Genomic DNA, 25399 nt, shown 5'->3' on the forward strand with positions numbered 1-25399 from the left:
TCTTTCTATTTTCCACTACTCACTTAACCAAGTGCCCACATTAAATTTTACCTCTTACCATAAATGTTTCTGTTTTCCTGTCTAGATCCCAACTGCCATAGATCTCACCGATCCCGACTGGCCTGGTTTGTGCTACTAGTTAAGTAAAATAATCACAATAGCCTGAAAAGATTCAACATTTGATTAGTGACCTTGTTTTCCAAGCAAATAAATGAGCAGATACTGAGCAGCAAAAACTACAGTTACAGATTATGCCACTGCTATAGTTGGATATGTACCCAGAAGCTCATGTGCTAGAAACTTGATATCTAAATTCACATGTTAATGGTATTTGGAGGGAGGACCTTTGGGGGTAGGACTTCAAGAAAGATAAGGTCACGAGGGTAGAGGCCCTAGTCCCATATGGCATTAATGGCTTTCTAAGAAAAGGGAGAAAGACCCAGGTTAGCATACTTGCTCTATACCTTCCCACGTGACAACTCCACCAATGTATGACACAGCACAAGGCCCTCACCAGAGGTCAAGCAGCTGCTAGCATCACATGTTGGACTTCTCAACCTTCAGAACCATAAGCCAAACAAATTTCTATTCTTAATAAATAAGACAGTCTCGAGTAATTTGTTATAGCAACAGAAAACAGACTAAGACAACATCTTATATAAAGTTGGCCCTTATTATTCCGTTTCTATCCCTCAGGCATTTCCTTTATAAGATCACAAATGGCAGGTATCTGCCTGTTTTCTTATTTTCTCTTTGTCCCCCTCTACATTTTAAGGCCCATGAAAGCAAGGACTGGGTGTTTATGAATCACCATTAACCAACCAAGACCTATCACAATCCCAGGCTCAGAGAAGGTACTCCATGAATTAAAAAGTAAATAAACAAACCAATCTGGAAAAAAATCACTGATTGAGTTTAGTCAGAAGAACTTCAAGAGAAGAAAGAAGATGTCTTAGTTGAGGCTGCTCTAACAAACCAACATAGCCTGGGTGGCTCGAACAATAGAAATTTCTCTCTCACAGTTCTAGACACCAGGAAGCCCAAAATCAAGGTACCCAAAGATACCACGTCTGGTGAGAGCTCTCTAGGTCTGCAGATGGTCATGCTCTTATTATATCACCATGTGGCAGAGAAAGAGGGCTCTGATCTCTTTCTCTTATGAGGATAAAAATCCCATCATGGGGGTTCCAACTTCCAGGTGTCATCTAAACAGAATTCACTTTCAAATTCCATCATCTCCTAACTCCATCTCACTGGGGGCACGGGTTTTAACAGATGCATTTTGGAGGGGCACAAACAACAGTCCGTAGAGTAACCTGGTGGTGGGACTCTAAGTCACATGTTACAATTGCCCTACACGGTAGCCATTAGGAGTCCGTGGTGCTAATGCAAGGATCGATACTAAACAGAACAGAGAGCCTCTAAGAAATGCTAGTCCAGGTGGCAGGTGACAGGCCTGATGACTCTGATGCTAATGAAGGACTTCTCGCTCTTGATTTTTTAAAAATTATTATTTTTTTTTATTTTTATAGACAGCATTTTGATTCATTGTACACAAATGGGGTACATCATTTCGTTTCTATGGTTGTGCACGATGTAGATTCATACCATTCGTGTAATCATACATGTACACAGGGTAATGATGTCTGTCTCATTCCACCATTTTTCATACCCCTCTCCCTCTCATTTCCTTCTATGTAATCTAAAGTTCCTCTATTCTTCTCTCACCCCCCCCCCATCCCCATTATATGTCATCCTCCACTTATCAGGGAAAACATTGGTTTTTTTTGTTTTTGGGGGGATTGGCTTATTTCACTTAGCATGATATTCTCCAATACCATCCACTTATCTGCAAATGCCATAATTTTATTCTTATTTATGACTGAATAATATTCCATTGTGTATATATACCACAGTTTCTTTATCCATTCATCTGTTGAAGGGCATCTAGGTTGATTCCATAATCTAGCTATTGTGAATTGAGTGGCTATAAATATTGATGTGGCTGCATCACTGTAGTATGCTAATGTTAAGTCCTTTGGGTGTAAACTGAGGAGTGGGACAACTGAGTCAAAAGGTGGATTCATTCCAAGTTTTCTGAGGAATCTCCACACTGCTTTCCAGAGTGGCTGCACCAATTTGCAACTCCACCAGCAATGTAAGTGTGCATTTTTCCCCACTCCACACCAACATCTATCATTTTTTGTGTTCTTGATAATAGCCATTCTAATTGGAATAAGATGAAACCTTAGAATTGTTTTAATTTGCATTTCTCTAATTACTAGAGATGTTGAACACTTTTTCATATATTTATTAATCACCTGTATGTCTTCTTCTGTAAAGTGTTTGTTCAGTCCTTGACCTATCTAGCTCTTGATTTATTACACTTAGGATCAGAAAACTACAGAGGAAAAACGCCCCACAGCAACTATGCTCATTTTATGTGGAAAACACATCCACTAATTTAATGAACATATGTAACTATTTTTAATACATTACACTTGAATTCTACCTTATTTCCAGCTTAATAAAGGAAATCCCCAAACAGGTGCTTATGTATCCCTTCCTTCTTAAACCAGAATCCAAGGCACCCCGAAAAGCCATCGACTTAAGATCACGCAAACCTGTCCCTGGCGAACAGGAGGCTCTTAGGTTGAAAGAACTACAGAAAAATAATCCATAACTTCTGATACCCAGGAAAAAATCCTCTTTATATTTAACATGGATCATTTGCATTATAAACTTTTCCTGCAGGTATTTATCATAAAAAACTGCATGGTTGTGTCACAAAACTGGACATTAAAAGCACCCTAGTTTCTTTATGAAAAAGCTGACTTAAGATTTGTGTGGATCCAAATCTTGTGAACCCACTTAGTGTGGTATATGAAAGGTATTTCTGTGACAGTGAGATGATCAATTTATTCAATGTGATGCATTTGGAGTTTGTAATCATTATCTCAGGTTTAAAATATTGGTCTCCCTCCTTCATTCAACAATCCACAAACAAATGAGTAAAGTTTGTGATGTTTGTTATCCTTGCCTGTAAATGCTATGAATGTTAGATTTCTGATTCTATATGGTAATTTTATGTTCTCAGTGCTAGGTTTCCTTGTGAATTGTTTTGATTAAATCTTAGCAGAACCAGACTTTGTACATAAACCTGGCATCTTAGACATTTTCCATGTGAGCAGCTGATTCTTGAAAGCAAGGCAAGAAAGAAAGCAATTCTTTAGAGTTTATAGAATAATAAAGACCTTGGAGACAGAGCCTTAGAATCAGATATAGTGGGTTCAAATCCTGGTTCTATCAATTTCTGATTTGACCTTGAGCAATTTTATAAATCCTCTGAGCCTCTTGTTTATCATCTGTAAACAGACTGTGGAATCAGACGAATAACATTTCTTGTGCAGAAATGCCATGAGGATCAAATTAAATATTATATGTAAACAGATCACTTAGCATAAGTGCCTGAATCGGTACCAAGGACTAGAAAGTGGGTAGTTCCATGTTCCAAGGAAGAATTGATAATCATGAGTGATTAAAAAATTTTTTCTGGGTAAAGGGAAAGTGGGGCAATTGGAGCAGCATCAGTGTGATATGAAATTCTGCAAAATAGAGTGCACAAGAAATTCACTGGAAGTGCTGATCAAGGCACCAAAGAGCCTTCTAGAAGGGGCTGCAAAAATGGTCTTTATTCCATCCAACAGGTCCAGCTCCTCTAATAAAATGGTAAAACTACTAACTCAAAGCTTTATCTAAACCAGTCTTGGATGGATGTGTACTTCCCATTTGTAGATGGCCCTAGTAATTATATGTTTTTATGGGGTTTATGGTGTGTCCCCTAAGTAAATATTTCAATATCATTTGAATAACACTTCCTCATTATATAAACCTAGACACTGATACAGGTTGCCATCTTGTCTGTGGGCCAATATTGTGGCCCAAGTGCACGTCCAGTGGACACAGGTGTAATACCAGAAATTTTACTTTTTGTTCTCTCTCATGTGGTCATTTGAAATGCTTTGATAATTGTGCTTCTCTTCTGTGGATCATTTACTTATTTATAAAGTGGGGACAAAAAATGGCTCCCAACATCTCTAGTAATTAGAGAAATGCAAATTAAAACAACTCTAAGATTTCATCTTATTCCAATTAGATGTTGGCGTGGATGTAGGGAAAAAGGCACACTTTTACATCCCTGGTGGAGTTGCAAATTGGTGCAGCCACTCTGGAAAGCAGTGTGGAGATTCCTCAGATAACTTGGAATGGATCCACCTTTTTAGCCAGTTGTCCCATCCTTTGGTTTATACCCAAAGGACTTAAAATCAGCAGACTGCAGTGATGCAGCCACATCAATGGTTATAGCCACTCAACTCACAATAGCTAGATTGTGGAACCAACCTAGATGCTCTTCAACAGATGAATGGATAATGAAACTGTGGTATATATACACAATGGAATATTATTCAACCATAAATAATAATAATATTATGGCATTTAAAAATAAATGGATGAAATTGGAGAATATCATGCTAAGTGAAATAAGCCAATCCCCAAAAACCAAAAAACCAATGTTTTCCCTGATAAGTGGAGGATGACATATAATGGGGATGGGGGGGGGGGTGAGAGAAGAATAGAGGAACTTTAGATTACATAGAAGGAAATGAGAGGGAGGGGGTATGAAAAATGGTGGAATGAGACAGACATCATTACTCTGTGTACATGTATGATTACACAAATGGTTTGAATCTACATCATTTACAACCATAGAAATGAAATGATGTACCCCATTTGTGTACAATGAATCAAAATACAATCTGTAAAAAATAAATTTTTAAAAAATGACTCCCACATCAGAGGTCTGGCTCAATGATTCCATATAATATGGATAGAGTGTGGAGAAAATTTTCTGGCTCAGTAACTATTGTCAAATGACAAATTTAGTTTAGAGACCTTAACTGACTTTTATTTTAATGAATTGGGCTACACTTCATTCTATAAAACAGAATGAGTGTTCCAGTGAGCTGAGGAGAGGAGGGTGGCTGTAAAAAGAGCGACGAGAGCAGAAACTGAGAGTAAGAAGGTAGGTCATTTCGAAGTTACTCTAGTGTAAAGGCTAAAATAGAGGGGACTTCCATGTCATGCTGGCTAACACTGGCCAGTCTGAAGATTCATCTTCTTCTCCGACTTCCTGGAAGGTCAGATAAACAACTTAGTTTCAGCCTGGGGAAGTGGAACATCAGCATGAGCGACTCCATCTTGGTTCAGTTTGTTGACCCTCTGGAATCAGTTCTAACCAATGGCCTCCTGTAACTTCTTTTAACACTATTCTTTATTATTTATAGACTATGTCTCTATAGCTTTGTATTGCCAAAAGCACATTAATTCTGCCTTCTCTTTACTTCGTAGGAATATTTATGGCAATGGAAATAAACCATTTTTTAAAAAAATAAGGTTAAATGTGCTGAATCAACCCATGTTTCTATTATTGTTATTCTTTTATGTCTATTTAGGGTTCAATGGCTAAGGGAAATTACAGGCTTTACGGAGAAACTCATGTATTTTGTTTTCTTTTTTGTGGACTTGTAACCAAATGTTGATTCACATGATATATATTTCAGTGTGCTGCTATAATTACTTTCCAGAAAGTAAACAAAAAGATAATTGATGAATGCTATTTAAATAATAAATCAGAAGTCTAACTTTACTTTGGAGTTATATTAGAACAAAAATTAAAATATGCATAGTTAATTCCAGTATATTCATATGAGATGATGATAAATAAAAATGTTTTCCACTTCCTTTCATTTCTTTTTTTTTGTTTTTTTTTTTTTGTCTTTTTTGTTACTGGGGATTGAACCCAGAGGGGCTTACCCACTGAGCCACATCCCCAGTTCTCTTTTTTATATTTTATTTAGAGACAGGGTCTTGCTGAGTTGCTTAGGGTCTCACTAAGTTGCTGAGGCAGGCTTTGAACTCACAATCCTCCTGCCTCAGCCTCCTAGCCCCTGGAATTACAGGCGTGCTCCCCAGGGCTCAGCTTCCTTTCATAGTCTTGGTTCTATCTCAAAGTCTGGACTCTGAGTGTTTGAAATTTCCCATTTTTTTGTGGTCAGTGATCCTGCCTGCTCCATCTAAAGATGCTGCAAGACACAGGTCACCACACTTCTCTGAGTGTCTTCTTCATCAGAAACACAGGACAGAAATGGGATCTGCTTCATGGAGTTCATGTGTGCATGGAACTCAGATGAGATGCTACACTCAAAGAAAGAGAGAGGATGTTCAGTAAGTGTCACGTGGCCAATAACTTTATTATTCAATAACATATTATGCTGAATTTCTTCTAATTATCTTAACATAAAAGATCTGATCACATTCTACAATTTATTTCATGTTTAGCATCTAGCATTGAACATTTAAGAAACCATTTGAACACATTTCTCCAAAAAGAAGTAACATACATAATCCAAAAACAATTAGTGAAAATTCCTAGTTTTTTTTTCTTGTTGTTTTTTTTTTTTTTTTCACCTTGAGAGTGAAATTGTGCATTCAGCATTTTACCTCCTGATTTGAGTCATATACACACGGTGATCCCCAAGCACCCAAAATAGAATTAATACCTTCGCTTATAGTGATGTTGATTTTGCATGCTAAATATCTCTTCTGAATCAGTTATTTTCATTTTAAAGTTACTCTAAATGCCCAATTTAAAAGCTGCCCAAACAAATTTTGTAATCTACAAGTAAAGAAAATCTAGAACTTCAATTATAAAAAGTTATGATCTTTTTATAATCTTGATTTCCAATATCTACTATTTTTAAACTACCAATATCATCACAAAATATATAATTACATATATTTCATATATTGGAAAATACATTTACTGATGCTAACTTCAGGTAGAAAATGTCAGAAAATTCTTGAAAGATGATTTTTAACCTTTTTTTTTTATCACCAAAAGTGACAAATGAATGTCCATGAAAAATATGAGCTTTACAAAAGTACAAGGTTTAGGAAATTAACTGTATAAGGAAGAATACACAAAAGGCAGAAGGGATGGCCAGAGGCTCAGGAAGAGTGACACCCTTGGGCAAACCTTCACAAAACTGTAGATCAGGTTCGTTGACATGAAACCTAGACCTAAAAATATGGCCTTCCAATGGAGGCAAGTTAATTTAGACACAGGCATTTATGATGGGTTTGCCTTCCATTCAGCACCATCTGTTATGGTTTGCATGTGAAGTGTCCCCCAAAAGCTCACATGTGAGACAACGAAGGAAGGGTCAGAGGAGAAATGATTGGGTTGTGAGTTTCTTAACCCAAGCAGTGAATAATCCTTAAAGGGGATTAATTGCAGTGGTAGGACGTGGCTGGAGGAGGTGGGAATTGGGGCGTGGCTTTGGGGTATATGTTTTGTATCTGGAGAGTGGAGTGTCTCTCTCTCTCTCTCTCTCTCTCCTTCCTGATGATGCGAGCTGCTTCCCTCTGCCATGCTCTTCTGCCATGATGTTCAGCCTCCCTTGACCCCTGAGGAATGGAGTCAGCCTTCTATGGATGAGGACCCCTGAAATCATGAGCTTCAAATAAACCTTTCCTCCTCTATAGTTGTGCTGGTCAGATCATTTAGTCACAGCAGCAAAAAAGCTGACTAAAATACCATCCAAGTGAAGCAAAGGGATCTGGGTAAAGATGGACAGCAAAGTAGAAAGGGAATGGAAGACAAAGCTTTTATTGACTCAAAGCAGGTATGTCTCAAAAGATAGTCATCTTGTGAGAAATGCTGCTAAGCAATTACAGTACAGCTTCTTAAGTGGGGTGGGCACAGGGAGGGGTGTGTGTGAAATGTGGAGGGCTGAAAACTGGAAATCATACCGTTGGTGAGCTTTAGAAAAATAATGCAACTGTGATGAAAGAACCACGTTTAGAGTGGTATTCATAAACATACTGAGAGTGGAAAACTATCAATGACTGAGTTTAAAAAGTTGAAAAACAGGGCTGGGGTTGTGGCTCAGTAGTAGAGCACTTGCCTCGCACGTGTGAGGTACTGAGTTTGATTCTCAGTACCACATAAAAATAAAATGAAGTTCCATCGACAACTAAGAAAATATTTTTAAAAAGGTTGAAAAATATTACCTTCATAAGTAGTTTCTCCCAAATGAATGCCTTCTTCTTTAATAATGGTTTTAGCTATTGAAATATTTAACCTTAAATGAAGGCATCAATTGCTTCCAGACATTTGCTATTTCAATGAATTATACATATTAGACAATTTAATCACAGTCGTAACCAGGAACTTCTGACTTACCAGAATGCAGAGTAAGCTAACTTCACATGCACATGCACACAGACACACACAGGTGCACACACACAGGTCAGTTTTTTTTTTTTTTTTTTTTTTTTTTTTTTTTTTGCGGCTGTGACCAAAAGACCTGACAAGAACAATAGAGGAGGAAAAGTTTATTTGTGGGGCTCACAGTTTCAGCGATCTCAGTCCACTCATGGCAGACTGCACTCCTTGGGGCCTGAGGTGAGGCAGAACATCGTGGCCGAAGAACACGGCAGAGGAAGGCAGCTGGAGACGTGGCACCAGGAAGCTGAGAGCTCCCTCAACAAGGACCAAAATCTATGCCCCAAAGACACTCCTTCAACCACCTCCCTCCTCCAGCCAACCCTTCCTGTCTACAGTTATGACTCAGTTAATCCTATCAGGGGATTAATCCACTGATTGGGTTAAAGTTCTCATAACCCAATCATTTCATCTCTGATCCTTTCTTGCATTGTCTCACACAAGAGTTTTCAGGGGACACCTAATATCTAAACCATAACAGACTCCATGTTTGCCCAGAAATAAAAGGTTTTTTATTGTTATCTGTTGCATTAGCTTTTTGTTTTCCCTTATGGACTTTTAAGGATTTCTAATCCTATCTAGCCCACCTCTGGCCCCAAGTCACCCCAATAGAAAAGACTAAATATGGACCTTTCTCCAAACCAACAAAACCAAAATCATAAAAAGCAACAGCTCCCTTTAGCCTCACTCCCTGGTAAGCTCCGCCTTCTGGGAGGTGGAAGCCACTCTCTCCAAGTGAGTCAGGGGTTGAGATGAACACTTCCTGACTTGTCTTCTTTGTAAATGTTCTTCTTTTGTGGCAAAGGAACAACTTCTTCTGAGCCTCTTTGATGAACCCAAATGATATGAGTGAAATCAACTATCCCATGCACAAAATAAGATAAACACAGAAACTCACAACTTATAGACACCACTGAGAGAACACTAAAAGGAATATTTGTTTCTAGTACAAGGCACTCTCTCTTTCTGAAAGCAAGGGCTATATGAAATATAAAAACTCTCTGATATGCTTCAATACATTGACAGAAGGAAGATAAACTGTTGAGTGATGTCAGGAACCCAGAGATTAGACAACATACTGAATTGAACTTTGGCTTTCAGGGCATTTGCCAAACATAAGTGACCTTGAACTTTCTAAAAAAATGATTTTATTAGTGGCTTATAGTTATAAGTAATATTGAGGTTCATTTCGACATACTCATACATACATAGAGTATAGTTGGCTCCACTTCAGTCCTCACTCTACCCTATCCCTCCCTTCACCCTTTTCCTATTCCCCCTCCTCGACTCTACTGGACTTCCTTCCATTTATTTACAGTTCTATGAATTGTTAAATAGTGCTTTATAGATATGCATAGAGGTGAAATTCACCATGGCACATTCATATATGAACATAACATAATTCGGTCAATTTCCTATTTCATTCTGCAGTTCTTCCTTTTTCCCATTTATTCTCCCTTCCCCTCAATCCCCTTCCTCTGCTCTACTGACCTCCCTTCTATTTCCATGGGATTTCCACCCCCACCCCTTATTTTGGTTTAGCTTATTTTTTAAATGAGTTTTTAGGGGCAGAAGAAAAGACCAAAGTAATTTGTGCAGAGAGACAAGCCAGGAATGGAGAACATCTCAAGAATTTGTCCAATAAAATCAAGTCAACAAACATTTCAGTTGAATGATGAGCTAGAAATGAACCTTTTCATCCCCAGTAGACTGAGATGAAAATTGCCTGACTTGAAATGTTGCTAAACAGTCCTGGTTAAAAATTCCTTTTGAGAATTCCTAAACATAAACCAGCTCTTTTGCAGCCTGAATTCACAAGTTAGGATGATGTGAAAATTTTCAAGCCCTGAGTTTGGTTTAAAATGATAATGACTTGGTGCTGGAGGTATGCCACAGCAACAGAGCATGTGCCTAGGATGTACCAGGTATTGGGTTCTATCCCCAGCACACACATTCATATGCATGCACACGCATGTACATGTGCACACTCACATACACACACACACACACACACACACGCGCACTTATAATGTCTGGACTCATGTATCTGTAGGGCATTTGGACAAAAGAAATCCTTTCCAGAGGAACTCACCTTCATCCCAAGGGTTCAAAGGATTCTCTCAGATTAAAATCCAAGCCCATAGTCAGTCAATTGATCGATCACAAATAATATGAGGAAATATGTTAACAGGAGACTGAAAACCAGTGGCAGATTTAAAATGTGAAACTTCAAGAAATATAAATAGACACAATACTCCAGTTAAAAGACAAATATTTGAAAATAAATCCAGTCCACTGTTGTGTATAAGAAATTCACCTAAAAGGCTGTGTGCAGACAGGGTACAGGTGACACTGCCAGGTGGTCACCACCCTCAGTTTCCTTAGCACTCGGATCTGTCGGAGCCATGAGTTCTCCTCACCCTCTGATTCTGTCCTTTGGTTGTATCATAGTTTTCTTTTTTTCATTTTCTGATAATGCCTCAGATTTCTCCAGGGGTCTCTCTTCCCTTTTCCTCAGGCTTCTAAGCATCTCTCTAGGTAGGTCTCAAAGGGTGTCCCTGATAAACTGGATCAAAATCACCATGGTGACTTATGAAAACAGAGTTTCCTTGAAAACTGTTCTTCCTTCATGTTTTCATGATTTCAATAGTTACCTTATTCTAGACTCTTCCTTTGTCTGCTTACCTGAATTACTGCTCGTGCCTTTTCCTAGGGGGCACTTCCCCTGAGACAGCTGTCAATTTGATGCCAGCTGGACCATCAATCATCTTAGATAAAATATAAAAGTCATATGTGATGTATCCCCTTTCATTAATCTAATTATTCACCACTCTCTTATTATTTTCCTCTAAAATAATTACTTATTTTTGCTCTGTTTTTATTGCTTTCTCCTTAAGTACAAACCTCGTTACTTTAAACCTGGATTGTTATAACAATTAGTTTTCCTGCTTGAATTTTCTCTTCTGTAATCTGCCTAGCACACTGCCTCCAGTGTGGTTCTCCTTAAACACCACTTCATCATATCCTAAGAACCTCAAAACCCTCATATTGAACCTTGACTTCTGTAACAAGTTGGGTTCAAACTTTCTGTCAAGCTCTTCAATTCTTTCAAAATCCTCCCACCCTCGTGGTGGCTTCCTGTTCATTGCCCACGTTCTCCTCTTCAGACACAATCCTCAAGCGATGCAATCATAGGATACACTATTTTATTGTATTTAAATTTATTTTGTGCATTCCTAGCTGTACTTCTCCTGCCCCTAAGTGAAAACTCAGGAATCTTCCATAATTTCAACAGTGACTATCAACCAATTACAACTTTGTTATTTCAGGTTTCAATTTAATAATTAAAACAGAAAGGACTACAGGATAATCAAAACTCTAAGCTTACTTTAAAGTTTGAGTGAGCCTGAAGGTCAAAAGTGGTTGACTTCTTCTCTCTTCCTTTAGCTCTTCTCCTGCCTCAACTTGCTGAATTCCTAAACCAAATTCCTGAACCACAAAGGACTGAAGCAAGGGGGAGGGGGAAAGAGGCCAGGGGTTGAGGGCGGGGAGGCAGGAAAGTTTGAACTTGATAAACGCTATCATAATGACCAAGCATCATCACTTTTCAGTCTACGCAGTGTTTAAAACTCACTTTTTCTTTGTTTTAGTCAGTTTTTTCATTGTTGAAAAAAAGACTGGACAAGAACAATTTTAGAAGAAAAGTTTATTTGGGGGCTCATGTTTTCGAAGGGTTCTGTTATGGTTTGGATATTAGTTAGGAGAAATGATTGGGTCATGAAAGTCTTAATCTAATCTGTGAATTAATCCCCTGATGGGGTTAACTGAGTGGTAACAAAAGGCGAGTAGGTCGTGGCTGGAGGACTTGGGTCATTGGGGGCCTGCCTTTGGGGTATATATTTGGTGAGCTGAGTTTAGTTTCGCTCAGCTGCCTGACCATCATGTGAGCCACTTCCTTCTACCACATTCTTCCACCATGATGTTCTGCCTCACCTCCAGTCCTAAGGAATGGAGTCTGCTGTCTGTGGATTGCAATCCCTGAAACTGTGAGCCCCCAAATACACTTTTCCTCCTCTATAGTTGTTCTGGTTGGGTCTTTTAGTCACAGAAGTGAAAACGCTGACTGAAACAGGTTCAGTCCATAGATAGCCGGCTATTCCTCAGGCCTGAGGTGAGGTAAAACATCATGGTGGAAGTGTGCGACATGGGGACATGGCACTAGGAGCCCCAAAGGCATGCCCCCAATGACCCACCTCCTCCAGCCACATCCTACCTGCCTACAGTCATCCTTGGTTAATCCTTTTCAGGGGATTAATTGATTGGGTTGAGGTTCTCATAACCCGATCATTCCATCTCTAAACCTTCTTCTATTGTATCACATATGAGCTTTTGGTGGACACCTAATAACGAAACCATAACACTCTTATAGATATTACATTATTTTTTAATAACTGTTACAAATACCTGAGATAATCGGCTTAAAAAGTTATTGTGGCTCATGGGTTTGGGTGTTCAGTCCATGATCAACTGACCCTGTTGTTGTTGGGCTGTAGTAAAATAGCTCATCATAACAGGAGCACATGGTGGAAGAGGCTGCTCACCTTGTAGCAGCTGGGAAACAAAGAGTGGAAGAAGAGGGACTTGGGTCCCAATATCCCCTTCAACGACATGCCCCCAGTGATCTAACTTACTTCCACTAAGCCCCACCCCCCTAAAGTCCCACAAATTTCTAATAATGCCACAAGCTGAGAACCAATCCTTCAATACTTGGATTTTTGAGGGACATTCAAGATCCAAATTATAGCAGATATGTTCAAGAATTTTTGTCTCTAACCATTAATCTGAAGTGGCCTTGGTGGAGGTGAATACGTCTCTATTTAGACTGGTCATTACCGCTTCCTTTTCTCCTAAAATGGCAGTATAATCTTTGGCCCTTTGTAGACAAAACCTGAAAAAGACTCCTTATCTCTCTCTCAAAAATGCTCCATATCCAGGAGAAATTATTAAACTATTTTTGCTCCACAAACTCCTGAAGTGCAGTTTGTTTCTACTTCAGAAACTCCTCCATTATTCTGATACCAACCTCTCTTCTTTAGATTTTTCAGGTGACAGTCAGACATGGGCCTGCTGAGTCTATGGTCAGCCCCATACCACAGGGGATGCACACTATGTCCTCTGAGTAGTCATAAGGTGCTGATCCCCACCTTAGGGGACCCATAAATCAACAGGAGCTCTCTCCAGACTTTCAACCCTTCTTTCCAAAATTATCAACCCTTCCTACCTTTGACAAGGTGGACCTCCTTTGGAAACTCTTCATAAAGTCTAGTCTCTTTTTAGAATTTACTCTGTACTTTGGTGACTCAGCCCAAAATTATATTTCAGTTTTTTGTTCCAAATGCTGAATGATTTTTCATCTCCATGTCTTTATTTATGTTGTTCATTTCTCTGGAATCATCATCTATTCTTCTCCAATTTGCTCACCCAAATCTGAGCTCTCCTACCAAGTATCAAAGCATACCTCCCATCTGGTCCATGACACCTTGCCTGGCTTTCTTCTGGAGCCTACATTCTCTTTATTAATTACTGTTATCAATATATGAAGTTTTGCCCTTAGTGTTTCCTTTTCATGGAATACAAACGTAGCCACCTTAATGAGACAGAGTGCTCAGGAAGGGGTTCCATGGTAAAACATGTGCTTAGCATACGGGAGGCCTTGGGTTCAATTCCCAGAACTAAAAATCGAAACAAACAAAAACCTGAGAGAGAAAAGGGGGCGGGGAGGGAGACAGACAGACAGACAGTGTGACTTATGGCCCACAGACTTGATCGTATGTGAAATATGAAGATATATCTCAAAAACGTGCTGACCCTAAAGGGAGCTTATGGGCCTAAGAAAAGTAGGACAAAGAGAGGTAAGTATTTGGCATGCACATTCAGGTCCAATAAATTTCTGTGAACGAATACTTATCACCTAGAAGAGGGAAGTATTAGGATAAAGCTTGTGTTTCTATATACTGAATATTTCAAACATTCACTTTTTAAAAACATTTGAATAGAAAGAAGAACTAGAAAACTCTTGCTTAAATTCAGCATTTCTTTTCTGTCAGATTTATTGAGGTGTAATTGACAAATAAAAATTGTATATTTGAATACATCTTAAATAGATTGAGCTCTCTATTAAAGTGGAGGGGCCAGAAAACATGTATCATTCATATGTATTTTTTAAATATATATATATGTACATATATATATAATAAAATCACAAATAAAGTGAAGAGATGCCTTTGCCTATATATTTATCAACTCAAAATTTATGACACTGTGTTTAAATACTTTGTACAACACTATTTTTTTGCAAATTATCATTAACCACTAATGCAGGGACCAACTTTAAAATACAGACATTGATTAATTTACAGAGCACTGGTTATCTTATGATTTAATGACTGTTTGGATTTACATACCAATTATAATGTGCACTATTTATGTCTATATTCTTCATCTTGTCACTTTTTATTTGAGCAGAGAAAATTGCTGGGATGAAATATTTTTTAAATTGATCGTCTAGTAAAAAAACTTAAAGACAAAGATCCTCTCAATTAATATCTATCACATATATTACATATAGTATATATTAATCTACTATTATGCTTATCTATTACTTAAGCAAAACTGATTTCCTGAAAAAAGATGGAATACTCTAAACCCAGATGGAAATACATAGTTAGAAAATATTCTGTAGGTCATTACTAAAATTGTAAGCTATGGCATAGTTGTAACAAGTTAAAATAAACACCGAATCATGATCTTTACCAGATACAAAACCCATAGATGTGGTTTCTCAAAAACTGTGGGATATCAATATCAACTTCTTATTAATTCTTGATAGTTATGAAGTCTTTCCTATACTCAGTTTGTGAGAATACAGAAATATATTCACAAAATAGGTGACATTTTAGTATTTATTTTGCACACAAATCTCAGTGGCTAAGTTGCAGTGGTTGCAAGAACTAGAATGGCTTCAACATTCCAGTCCATATTAACAACTTAAAAAGCTTCATAAGAAAAATGTATATGTTTTGAGAGATTCCAATAAATTCTATTTATTGCATCACCCAAGGTAATCATAAAAATCAATAATGAATTTATCATTTCGAATAGGCTTACCCAGGAAGTTACAGGAGGGATCATTTTTCTGTCTTACTGAGTTGAATCAACCTATATTTATCTTTGTTTTGCCTTCAGTTTAAAAATAATTGTAACAATAGAAAAAGTCCTGAAATGGAAATCCAGGAGATAAATTTGGGTATAAGGTTTACTATGGTGCCCTTGAATAAGTCATTAAGACTCTCAGGGTGTTCAGTGTCTTCATTTGCAGATGGACATAAAAATATCTGCCTTGTTTATCTCATGAAGTTGATTAAGGCTCAAATAAGGAATTTGAAAAGTATCATTGCCTGAGATGGGTACAGGGATGGATCACAGGTCTAGGACAAAGTTCAAGGTCAATTCTGCCATAGCCAATAGTTCATCTTTAGTTAAATCCCTTTTGAGTCAATTTCTTCTTCCACTAAATGAGGCAGCTGTTTGTAAAGTTTTCCATTCTGTGAGTCTGTGATCTTGTACTTAAAAAACTCATAATAAAATTCTATAACACAGTTTTGCTTCCTATGAAAGTAACACGTATTCATTAGGTGCTCATGATTAATTTCAGACTCTGTCTTGTAAATAAAGAAAGTCATCAATGATTTGACACCTGCAGGCTTATATCCCTTATGAAACAAGGTGTGGTGTTAATCGAATAACTATGTAGGCGAATGTAAAATGTCAAATGTAGGAAAGTGGCAGTCATAAAGAATTGTAAGAATCATTACATGGTATGAGATCTGACCATGAAACTAACTTAGGAAAGAATCTGCCCTTGAAATAAAGAAAAACAGAGTCTGTGCTCCATTATTTCAAGTCCATGTCAAAAATCCTCACAATCCATAGATGACAACCAAACGAGAAGTATAGCTGCCCTTCTCTGGCAGTTTGTTACCCTTTTAATTACTTGTTCTTCTGTAGTGCTAAGCGTGGATCTGGTGTACACCACAACTAAACATAGAACAGCCCATAGGTTAGGCCTCATAAGCTTCTTGCTGTGAGCTCTGTGTAAGCAGAAATTTTCATCTCTGTTCTTCACTGACGGATTCCAAACACCCAGTACACAGCAAGCATTGAAAAAAATATGCATCACACAGCTGGACTGACTTCTTTTCAATTTCTACCCCTGAATAGGTAAGTTATACTCTTCATAGAATTATTATCAACTTATCTTTATATCATTAACTTGAAACCATAAAAAAGAAGCAAACCACAAGAATTTAGCCAAAGGTTGCCCTAATGAAAGGTAGTTTTGTGTGACAGAAAACAACCAACCTAAATGCTTGAAGCCTATTTGTGGTCGCCTTAAAATAATCTGAATTAGAAGTCATGTTTCTCCTTAATGTAAAACTTCTAAATAGGAGAAACTCAAAGGCTGAGGAATTATTCTCTTTATGATACTAAACAGAGTACTTCAGAAAATAGAAGAAAAAAATCTACATAGAGTTTATAAAATGGGATTAAAAATACATGAAAAAAAAAAAAAAGAGCTATTAATAACTATGCCTCTTGTGTTTCTTCCTTTAAAAACTCCAAACAGTGTGGTCTGCTTTGTGCCCACATCAAAGCTAGCCAACGTACTGCGAATAAGAAACGAAGGCTCCATTCAATATCTCCCTCCTGATGTCTAAACGCATTTTGCAAAAATGTTCTTTGAATCAACAACAAACTTAGAAAACCAGAAACAGAACAGGAAGATAAACCCACAAGTGAAAATAACCATGACATGGACACGCCCCCTTCCAGTTTTCTCCAAAACATTTTTCTTCCCAGATGAACACAGTAAGTCAAAGAGCCCTATTTTTAATGCATGAGGCTTGGTTGTGGCACAAACAGATCAATGAGCAATCTCTTGTCTTCAGGAAAACATGAGCCCGTGATCCAAATTATGTAAGCTTTTAAAATAGCACGTCTGGCACAAAAATCCTCAGAAAGAAAGGATGCGTGAAACCGTGAGCAAAGGTTTCCAAGACAGGAAAGTCTCTATGAGAGATTTTTAAAGTAACGGAAGAGGAAGGGGTAATGCATATATGGGCTCATCATTTCTCAGTATTCTGAGAAATGCTCAGAATACTGAGCATTTATTGCATTTATTCTGTTATTGCTCCTCTACCTAGCTATGCAAGAGCTCAAATTAAAAAGGAAGGGAAATAATTGAAAGGTACCAAGGCTAGCTTGAAAACTTCCCACTGAAAAGAAAGAAAATAATAAATCCAGAGACAAAGGGAAGTAAGGAGAAAAGAGAAAAAAAAAAAAAAAACACTGTTTAGACAGGTAAGCTACATAGAGCTTGGTAGTGTCTGCCAGCCACAGGATCAGTTGTGATACTGTTACTCACAAGGAGGATTTCAAATTAGGTTTTGTTCTGTGTTATTGATAAAATTCCCATGCAATTTCTTAGGAGTCCTTAATAAAGATTTATATCACTTTTTAATTATTACTAAGTGTTATTTATTCCATGCATAGAGACAGTTTGTTAGGGCTAGTTTTATATTGGCAGCCCTGGTAGAGATGGGCCTGTATGAAAACCAGGTTTTAGGATTACTAGCAGCAACAACAAAAAGAAATGGATCCAGAAGAAGAAAATCATATTCCAATACTGCTCCTTGTTCTATTTTCTGAGAATATCATTACATAAGAAGATGGAGCACAGCCATTATAGGAAACAGCAGAGAGTTTCCTTGTAAAGTGAACAATAGCAATCTCATCTCTGGGTATATTTTCAAAGGAAAATGAAATCAGTAAGACAAAGATATATCTGCCCTAAATGCTCACTGCAGTTTTATTCACAATAACCAAGATATGGAATAAACCAGTATGTCTATCAATAGATGAACAGATAAAGTAATGTGATATAGATATAAATGGAATACCATTAGTCTTTAAAGAGGACATTTTATCTGGAGATCTATTGTAGAATACGATGAGTATAATGAAAAATAACCTTCTACACTTGAAAATTGCCTAGAGAGTAGATCTTAAATGTTCTCACTACAGAAGATCTTAAGTGGGTGAGGTGATGGTTAATTAGCTTGTATTAATCAGTTTGCGATGTGGACATGTAACCGAGCATACCTGAGACACCATAAATATGTACATTGTGTTCTCAGCTTCAACAGAGGGACTTCTGGAGCTCAACTGTTCAACTTGGAGACTGATGGTTCCCTAGACAACTCTTTCCCAAAGCTAGGCATCGCGCTGCTTCATTTTCCTCTAAAGGTTAAAGTTAGTCATTAGCAGGTCTCATGAATCCCTCCTGAGTTGTGATTAAATGTGACCAAATTCTGATCACTGTTGGCCTGAGTAATGCCTCCCACCTAGATTCATGGGCATCGAAATTGCCAACAACAGTAACTCAAGGTTACTTCCATTACAAATTTGGTCTTTAAAAAAAAAAAAAAAATTACTATGATGCTTTCCCTAGATAATGACGCACATAAAAAGTGTTCTCCCTGATTAACAATGGCATTTGTCTTGTAGCCGGTGCCAGTAAGGGAAGGATAGGGCCAGTACCACGACAGAGATCGCTTCTAAAAACAGAATACAGTTCAGCTCATTCTTCCAGGGGAAACTAGATGATGAGCGTGTTGATGTCTTTTCAAAACAGTCTGCTGAACGCTCTTAGATTCTGGACCGTGATTACTGGCTGTCCTATATATTTTTGGTAATGCAAGTGCCCTACAGGGCCTGATGATCTGACAGGCATTTAAGGTCCACAGTTAAGATGAATTTGAAAAAGCCGAGATAAGCAGACTAATTTCCTACAAAAGTATTTTCTTCTGATCTTTGAAATGGCACAGAGTCCACGTCAGTGGATTATTTCAAGCAAGGAAAAGTTTGCCTTATAAAGACTGCCAGTGTAAACAATTGATCCTCCAGCCCGTCACACGAGCCAGATGAAGCACACTCTGCTGGCAGCAGCAGTGACTCACCTACCTAGAGAGCTGAGAGAGGACAAACTGACATAGTAGATCACATTTCCTGAGTAACTTGTTATCTGTTTCTAATGTATGTGGTTGACATAAAGGTTTTGTGAAGATCCAATAAGAAAATACAGTCTACTGCAGTCGTGGGCAGGATCATTCCCGTTACAATAGAAGCACATTCTACATATTTCTCAGATGGCGTAAAGGAATGTAGAAGAAAAAAATTCTTTTTTTTTTTTTTTTTTTTGTCGCTTCAGTTTTAGACTAAAATATCTCTAAGAATATCAAAAGTATTATAATGTAATATCATCTACTTGGAATTTTGATTTTTATAAACAAATATGTTAAAAATCATTTTGTTAACAGCAAAGTAATAGGAAAGGGAAGGTGACATCTGAAATATTTATTATTTCTAGAAGACTCAGTCTGCTCACTGGGCTTCCTTGGTAGATATGTAATTACCATTTTAGAGAAATGAAAGGAGTTTAGGTTAAAAAAAAGGAGCCTAAGACTGAAAGGGAACCAGACCTAGCATCTACTTAGTCTCCTTGCACTGATATCATCAATTAGGACACTGAAATGATGCTAAGTCCCCCTTAGATGGCATGTTCATACGAATAAGGGAGATGGACATTTGCAAAATAATTATATACCACTGACCAACAGCTTCTGTGTAATTTATTGCCTTTGGTCATCACAACAACTTTGCAACATAAGTACTATTAGCACTAATAGGAAACTAAGCCCAATAAAGATCATGAAATCAGTGGGAAGCAAAGGTGGGAGCTAATGACAAAGTACTGGTCCGTTTCACTGTACCTCAGTGCCTTCTGGAAAGTTGAATCCTACAACATCTCTGCTATTAAAAAAAATTTCATTTTTCCAATTTTCTGATTGGTAAGCAGTTAAGCTGAAACTTAACCAACCAGAGGAAAAAACTGTCCCACGATCACATACCTGTGGTGGAGTCAATGGTAAAGAGGGATGACAGGTCCCCTGGAGTGAGTTCATAAGCCACTGTGCCATATATCCCAGAATCCCTGTCCATGGCGTGGACATTGATGATCTCAGTGCCCGGCTGGGTCTGGCCACTGATGCTTGTCACATAGGTCAACGGGTCAAACACAGGATGATTGTCATTCACATCCTCTAGTTCCACACGGACAAAAGCTTGGGCACTGAGTCCACCCTGTAGGATGAATGAGCAGTGATGAATGAGCGAACGCTGGCATAAAGAATAATCAACAATGATCCTGCAGTAGACCTCTGAAACAAGAAAATATCAATGCACATATACAGACATACACATCTATGCTCTCACATGCATACACATAGACTAGAATATCTAAGAATACCAAAAGTATTGTAATATAATATTATCTACTTGAAATATAATATTATCTACACACATACATATGGATATTTCATTTTACTTTTAATCCTGACATGAGTTCCTATGTGATGGCATGTATTCATACTTCAGTGCCGATTCCTAAAGAGGAATGAGGTTACCATTAAAGGAGCTCATAAGCAAAAATCTCAGAGTAGAGGCCAAAGAGATTTAGTGAAAGATTTTCTGATGTCTGAAATGAAATTAAAATCACTTTTATCTCTAAAATAATCTTGAAGTGAATTTAGTAAGTGCCAAGGAAAAGGGGGAAGGAGTATCAGAGGCAGATATTCCAGTGGAAATGTCACTCCAAGGTATGAATGATTCGAGCATAGACATATATGAAGAGCTAGACTTCAGTTATCTGGAAGATTAATAAGCAGAGGAAAGGTACAAAGGTACAAAGGCCACGTGGCAGGAGGGCAGTGTGCTCTCTGTGACCTGTTCGGGAACAGAAAGGGAGGCAGTGGGGCTGATGTCAAGCAGGGGCAGGTCATTTCAAAAATATAGACATATATGTGTGTGTGTGTGTGTGTATGTATGTATGTGTGTGTATGTGTGTGTGTGTGTGTGTGTGTGTGTGTGTATATATATATATATATATATATATATATATATAATATTTTTTCCCAGTCCTGGAGATTCAACTCAGGGCCTCATGCACTTTAGGTAAGTGCTTTACCACTGAGCTTCACACTTACAGGGTCTTGCTAAATTGACCAGGCTGGCCTTGAACTTGCAACCCTCTGCCTCCATCTCCAAAGCAGCTAGGATTACAGGTGTGTGCTACCACACCCAGCTTGCCTTGGCTCTTAACTCTTGTCCCCAGATGCAGTGCTCAGAACAGACTGGAGGACAGCAAGGGTGGAAGAAAGGTCCCAGTGAGGATGCTCATGGAACACCAAGCCAGGAGTGGACCGTGGCTCGAACAAGGAGAGGAGCGGTGAAGGAACTTATTCCCTCTCCTTGGAGCCCAACCGCTTTGGAATTCTGAATTTTTCAGGCTTAAGAAGGGTGACACAGAGCACAAAGCAGTGAGAAGTGGATCTCAGACAGTTGATTTTGTGTTCCTCTGAGTAAAACCAAAGAGAAGGGGAGCAAACAAAATAGAAGAACATTGCCCCCTGCAATTTTTCCTTTTTTAAAGTATAACATCTGTTTCTACTTTCAGGCCCCATTTTCCATTGCTATCTGGTACATTTTGACACTTTCCAGTTTTGACAAAAATCCTTGGTAAGTCACAGCAGCCTGGATTTCCTCACTTATTTATCCTCCCCTCTTCCCCCCCCCGCCCCCTTTTGTTCTTTTTGTTCCATTTTCCTGCTGTGGCAGGGAGGCACTGAGCAAAGAGGAACAAGAATGACAGTGAAGAAGGTTTGGCACGAGACAAAAAGAGGGCTGCCGCCGCTGTGCGGATAGAGAGGCGCATGCGTGGAGGGCGAGGCAAGGCAAGAAAGACGGTATTGTTCTGGGCAAGGTTGACAATGAATTTGGAAATGGCTCTTATAATTCTGAGGTCCATGTATACCAGGCTTTGGGGACTAAAAAGGAATTGAGAAATAAATATTTAGAAACAGTGATTTTTCCATGTTCCGGGTTCAGTCAAGTGCCAGAGCCCTCCCTGCCAGTTACCAATTTGAACAGGAGAGGGGAGGACTAGTTATGCTTGCAATAGAATGATGCTCACCCATCCTTCTGGTCTGCGTGTGGACAACGCAGATGGGCCTCCACCTTCAGCAAAGTTAAATAACCTGCAGGTGTCTGGGTAGGTGCAGGAAGAGGGGGCTACAGACTGACTATAAGCAAGCAGGAAATCCATAACATCAACACACCCTCTATCTACATTTCCTCCAAACAGCCACCTTCTCAGTTGAGTATTCCCTTCCTCTTTGGTTTCTTCTTGGGCTGAAGAGGGGCTGAGAAAGCAGATAAGCAAAGTACCAAAGAGTGGCAAAAATATGAAGAAATGAACATTTCTCTACCCTAAGATCCTCAAGAACAAAGATCTTAATTCCAAGAGCATCCTCAATTGGGCAATGCTGTAAAAAAAAATTAGCAAATGTCAGACAAAGTGATTGAACTTGTCACAGAAGTTTGCAAAGAAAATAGAGATCTCAGTCTCCCTTTTTTTACAAATTCATTTTTTTTACCTGCTGAATTCATCAAAGGGGGTACTTTCCTTTTTAAATAACCATTTAGGTATGTTTTTTGGTGTAGCTTACATATTTTTTAAAAATTGTTATGATCTCCCTTTTTAAGGTTTTTGTGGGTTTCCTCCTATCACAGATAAGAAATTGAAGCACAGAGCTTTGTGACTTGCTCCAGGTAAAGGAGACTATAAATGGCACATCTGCAACTAGAACAAAGATTCGTCTATCCTCAAAGCCCTTGGTGACTTCTTTTTTAAATTGAGGTTCTTTAATTCTGCTGTGGCATAAATTCTACCTTTCCTGTAAGACTTGTTTAAAGACTATACTAAGGATTGGGCTTTGCAAGGACTTGATCTTAGACAATAAAAGGAAAGCAGAGTCCCTGCTTTTGAGGAACTCACAGTCTATAAGACAGACTGGGTGTCACTAGGTCTGTGGTAGAGCAGAACAATCTAGAGCCAAGAGACTGGGTTCAGTGTCTGGTCTGGCTGTGCCAGCAGCCAGGCCTTGAGAAAGTCAGACAGTCCAAGGCCAAGTCACCTCTTTCCTGAAGCTGGACCATCTGCAGGCCTGCCATTGAAATGAGTGGCATGATACAAACAAAAGCATTTGTAATGGCTAATAATCATCAAATATAAGATGTTACAAGCTAAATAATTGGGGTCAGAGAGATTTGTCTTGGAATTAAGACTTTCCATTCTGGAAAGGTAACAGTGCATAGTAGGGTCTGGGATGACAAGAGCAACAAAATAGGCAAATAGCCACACTTAGAAGGATTTGAAGAACATGATTAGCTTCGGGTAATCTCAAATAAGTTTTGTCACCAGATGAGTTTTTAAAACTTCTCCTTTTAAGGACTGGCAAGCAATTCAGATACAGAGGCACAACCTGCCTGAGTTGTGAGCACCGGATCAGAGACCACTTCAACCCTGAAGGCAGCCTTCAAATACTGAGAAAGATAGGCTGCATTCTAACTGCTGCAGAGAAGCGGAACTTGGTTGTGGTTGCAGGGAGCCTGTCATGACGCCGGGTTGAGGCATGGTGCTCTAGTGCAGAGCTGTGCCAGGGAGGGCCAACCTGTCACCACCCCCAACCCCGTGAAGGCCTGGGCTGGTGCAGATGCCCGCTCCCCACAGCAAGGCAGGTGAAACCCCAAGCATCCAGGATCCCACTGACCTCAACCTCCTGCTTCCACCCACGCCATCAGCAGAAAAACAGGAAGTGGCGCAGACCTGAGTGGGATTAAACTAACCAATAGCATTAGCACTTTTCTGGACCCTGATTAGTATAAATGTGGACAAAAGCATTGACTCAAGTGCAATATAAACCCCTAGACCAGCATGCGCAGGCAGCATCTCCTATCGGGATCCCCCCTTGCTCCTGCAAGAGTTCTGTTTCTATTTTTCACGCTCCACTAAATCCTGCTCCTATCACTCTTTCCTTGTTTTGTCCCATGAATTTACTTCTTCAGATTTGCCAAACAAGAACCTGGAAAGACATTTCCAGGAGTGAGCTATTAGGGTCTGTCGCAACACTGGAGGGCATGACCCACCACTTGGAGGTCAACATACCACGGGATAGTAGTGAAGAAGAATCAGGCTTTGTCGGCTGAGACTTTCGGAGTTGACCAGCTGATATTAACAGGTAGCCCCTGCTGTGATCAGCTGCTCACATTGGAAGAGGCTTTCTCAGCTGCAGAGACCTTTAGCTTACACAGACTACACCCACCAGCAGAAGCCAAGAATGGAGTTGTCTCAAACTTGATTTCACCTTCAGTAAAAAAATGTGGTGTGCATGCCCTCAATGCATATGTTTCTATTTGTTAATAAATCATGTGTCTATTTGCTGTGCTGATATATTATTTATGTTAAAAAATATCACAAAAATAAAATATAAAAGAATAAGAGTCAAATACTAACTTTTTGTCCCTAAACTCCCACATGCCACTATTGCTGGCATTCGTGAAGTGATGTGATCGAATCTATGTTTTAGAAAGAGACACCTGGGTAGTAAGGAAATGTATTTTTAAAAAATTATTAAATAAAGAGACTCCTTAGTCAAAAAGGTAGAGAAATGCCAAATTCACCAAGTCAGATGGGTTCTTTTTCTGGGAACTTCTCTCAGAGCCTTCTGTATGCACATTTCTCGAGGGAATGAACACTGCAGTGTTTTGGAGAAACCCAGTCCTGGTGTATGAGAACCAGCCACCAAAGGTAGAAGGGCCATGAGGTGAAAGAAACCGGCAGATGGATCCAAGGTAGCACACGGTGCAATTTACTGAGGACTTATGGAAAGAAGCCCTTCTTCAGCAAGGGCAGATCCTCACACCCCGAGACAAGAGGAAGGGACTTATATGCTAAGCCAGACAAAAGAGGGCTGCTGCCAACTGGAATGTCCTTGGCCTTCCTCAAAAACTATTTACATGTCCAAAGTCAGTTGA

At 38.9% G+C, this 25399-nt stretch overlaps 1 protein-coding gene across 2 annotated transcripts in view; it reads right to left on the reverse strand.

Moving 5' to 3' along the window:
* The window catches only part of DCHS2 (dachsous cadherin-related 2), a 260418-nt gene that overhangs the window by 108386 nt on the left and 126633 nt on the right, over positions 1–25399 (reverse strand). For both annotated transcript variants that reach the window (XM_079152922.1, XM_079152921.1), the window contains exon 3: positions 20377–20608. In XM_079152922.1, coding sequence (XP_079009048.1) covers positions 20377–20608 — 232 coding nt within the window. The remainder of the gene's footprint in view (positions 1–20376; positions 20609–25399) is intronic.

Source organism: Sciurus vulgaris (assembly GCF_902686455.1).
Source record: "Sciurus vulgaris genome assembly, chromosome: 9".
NCBI lineage: Eukaryota > Metazoa > Chordata > Mammalia > Rodentia > Sciuridae > Sciurus > Sciurus vulgaris.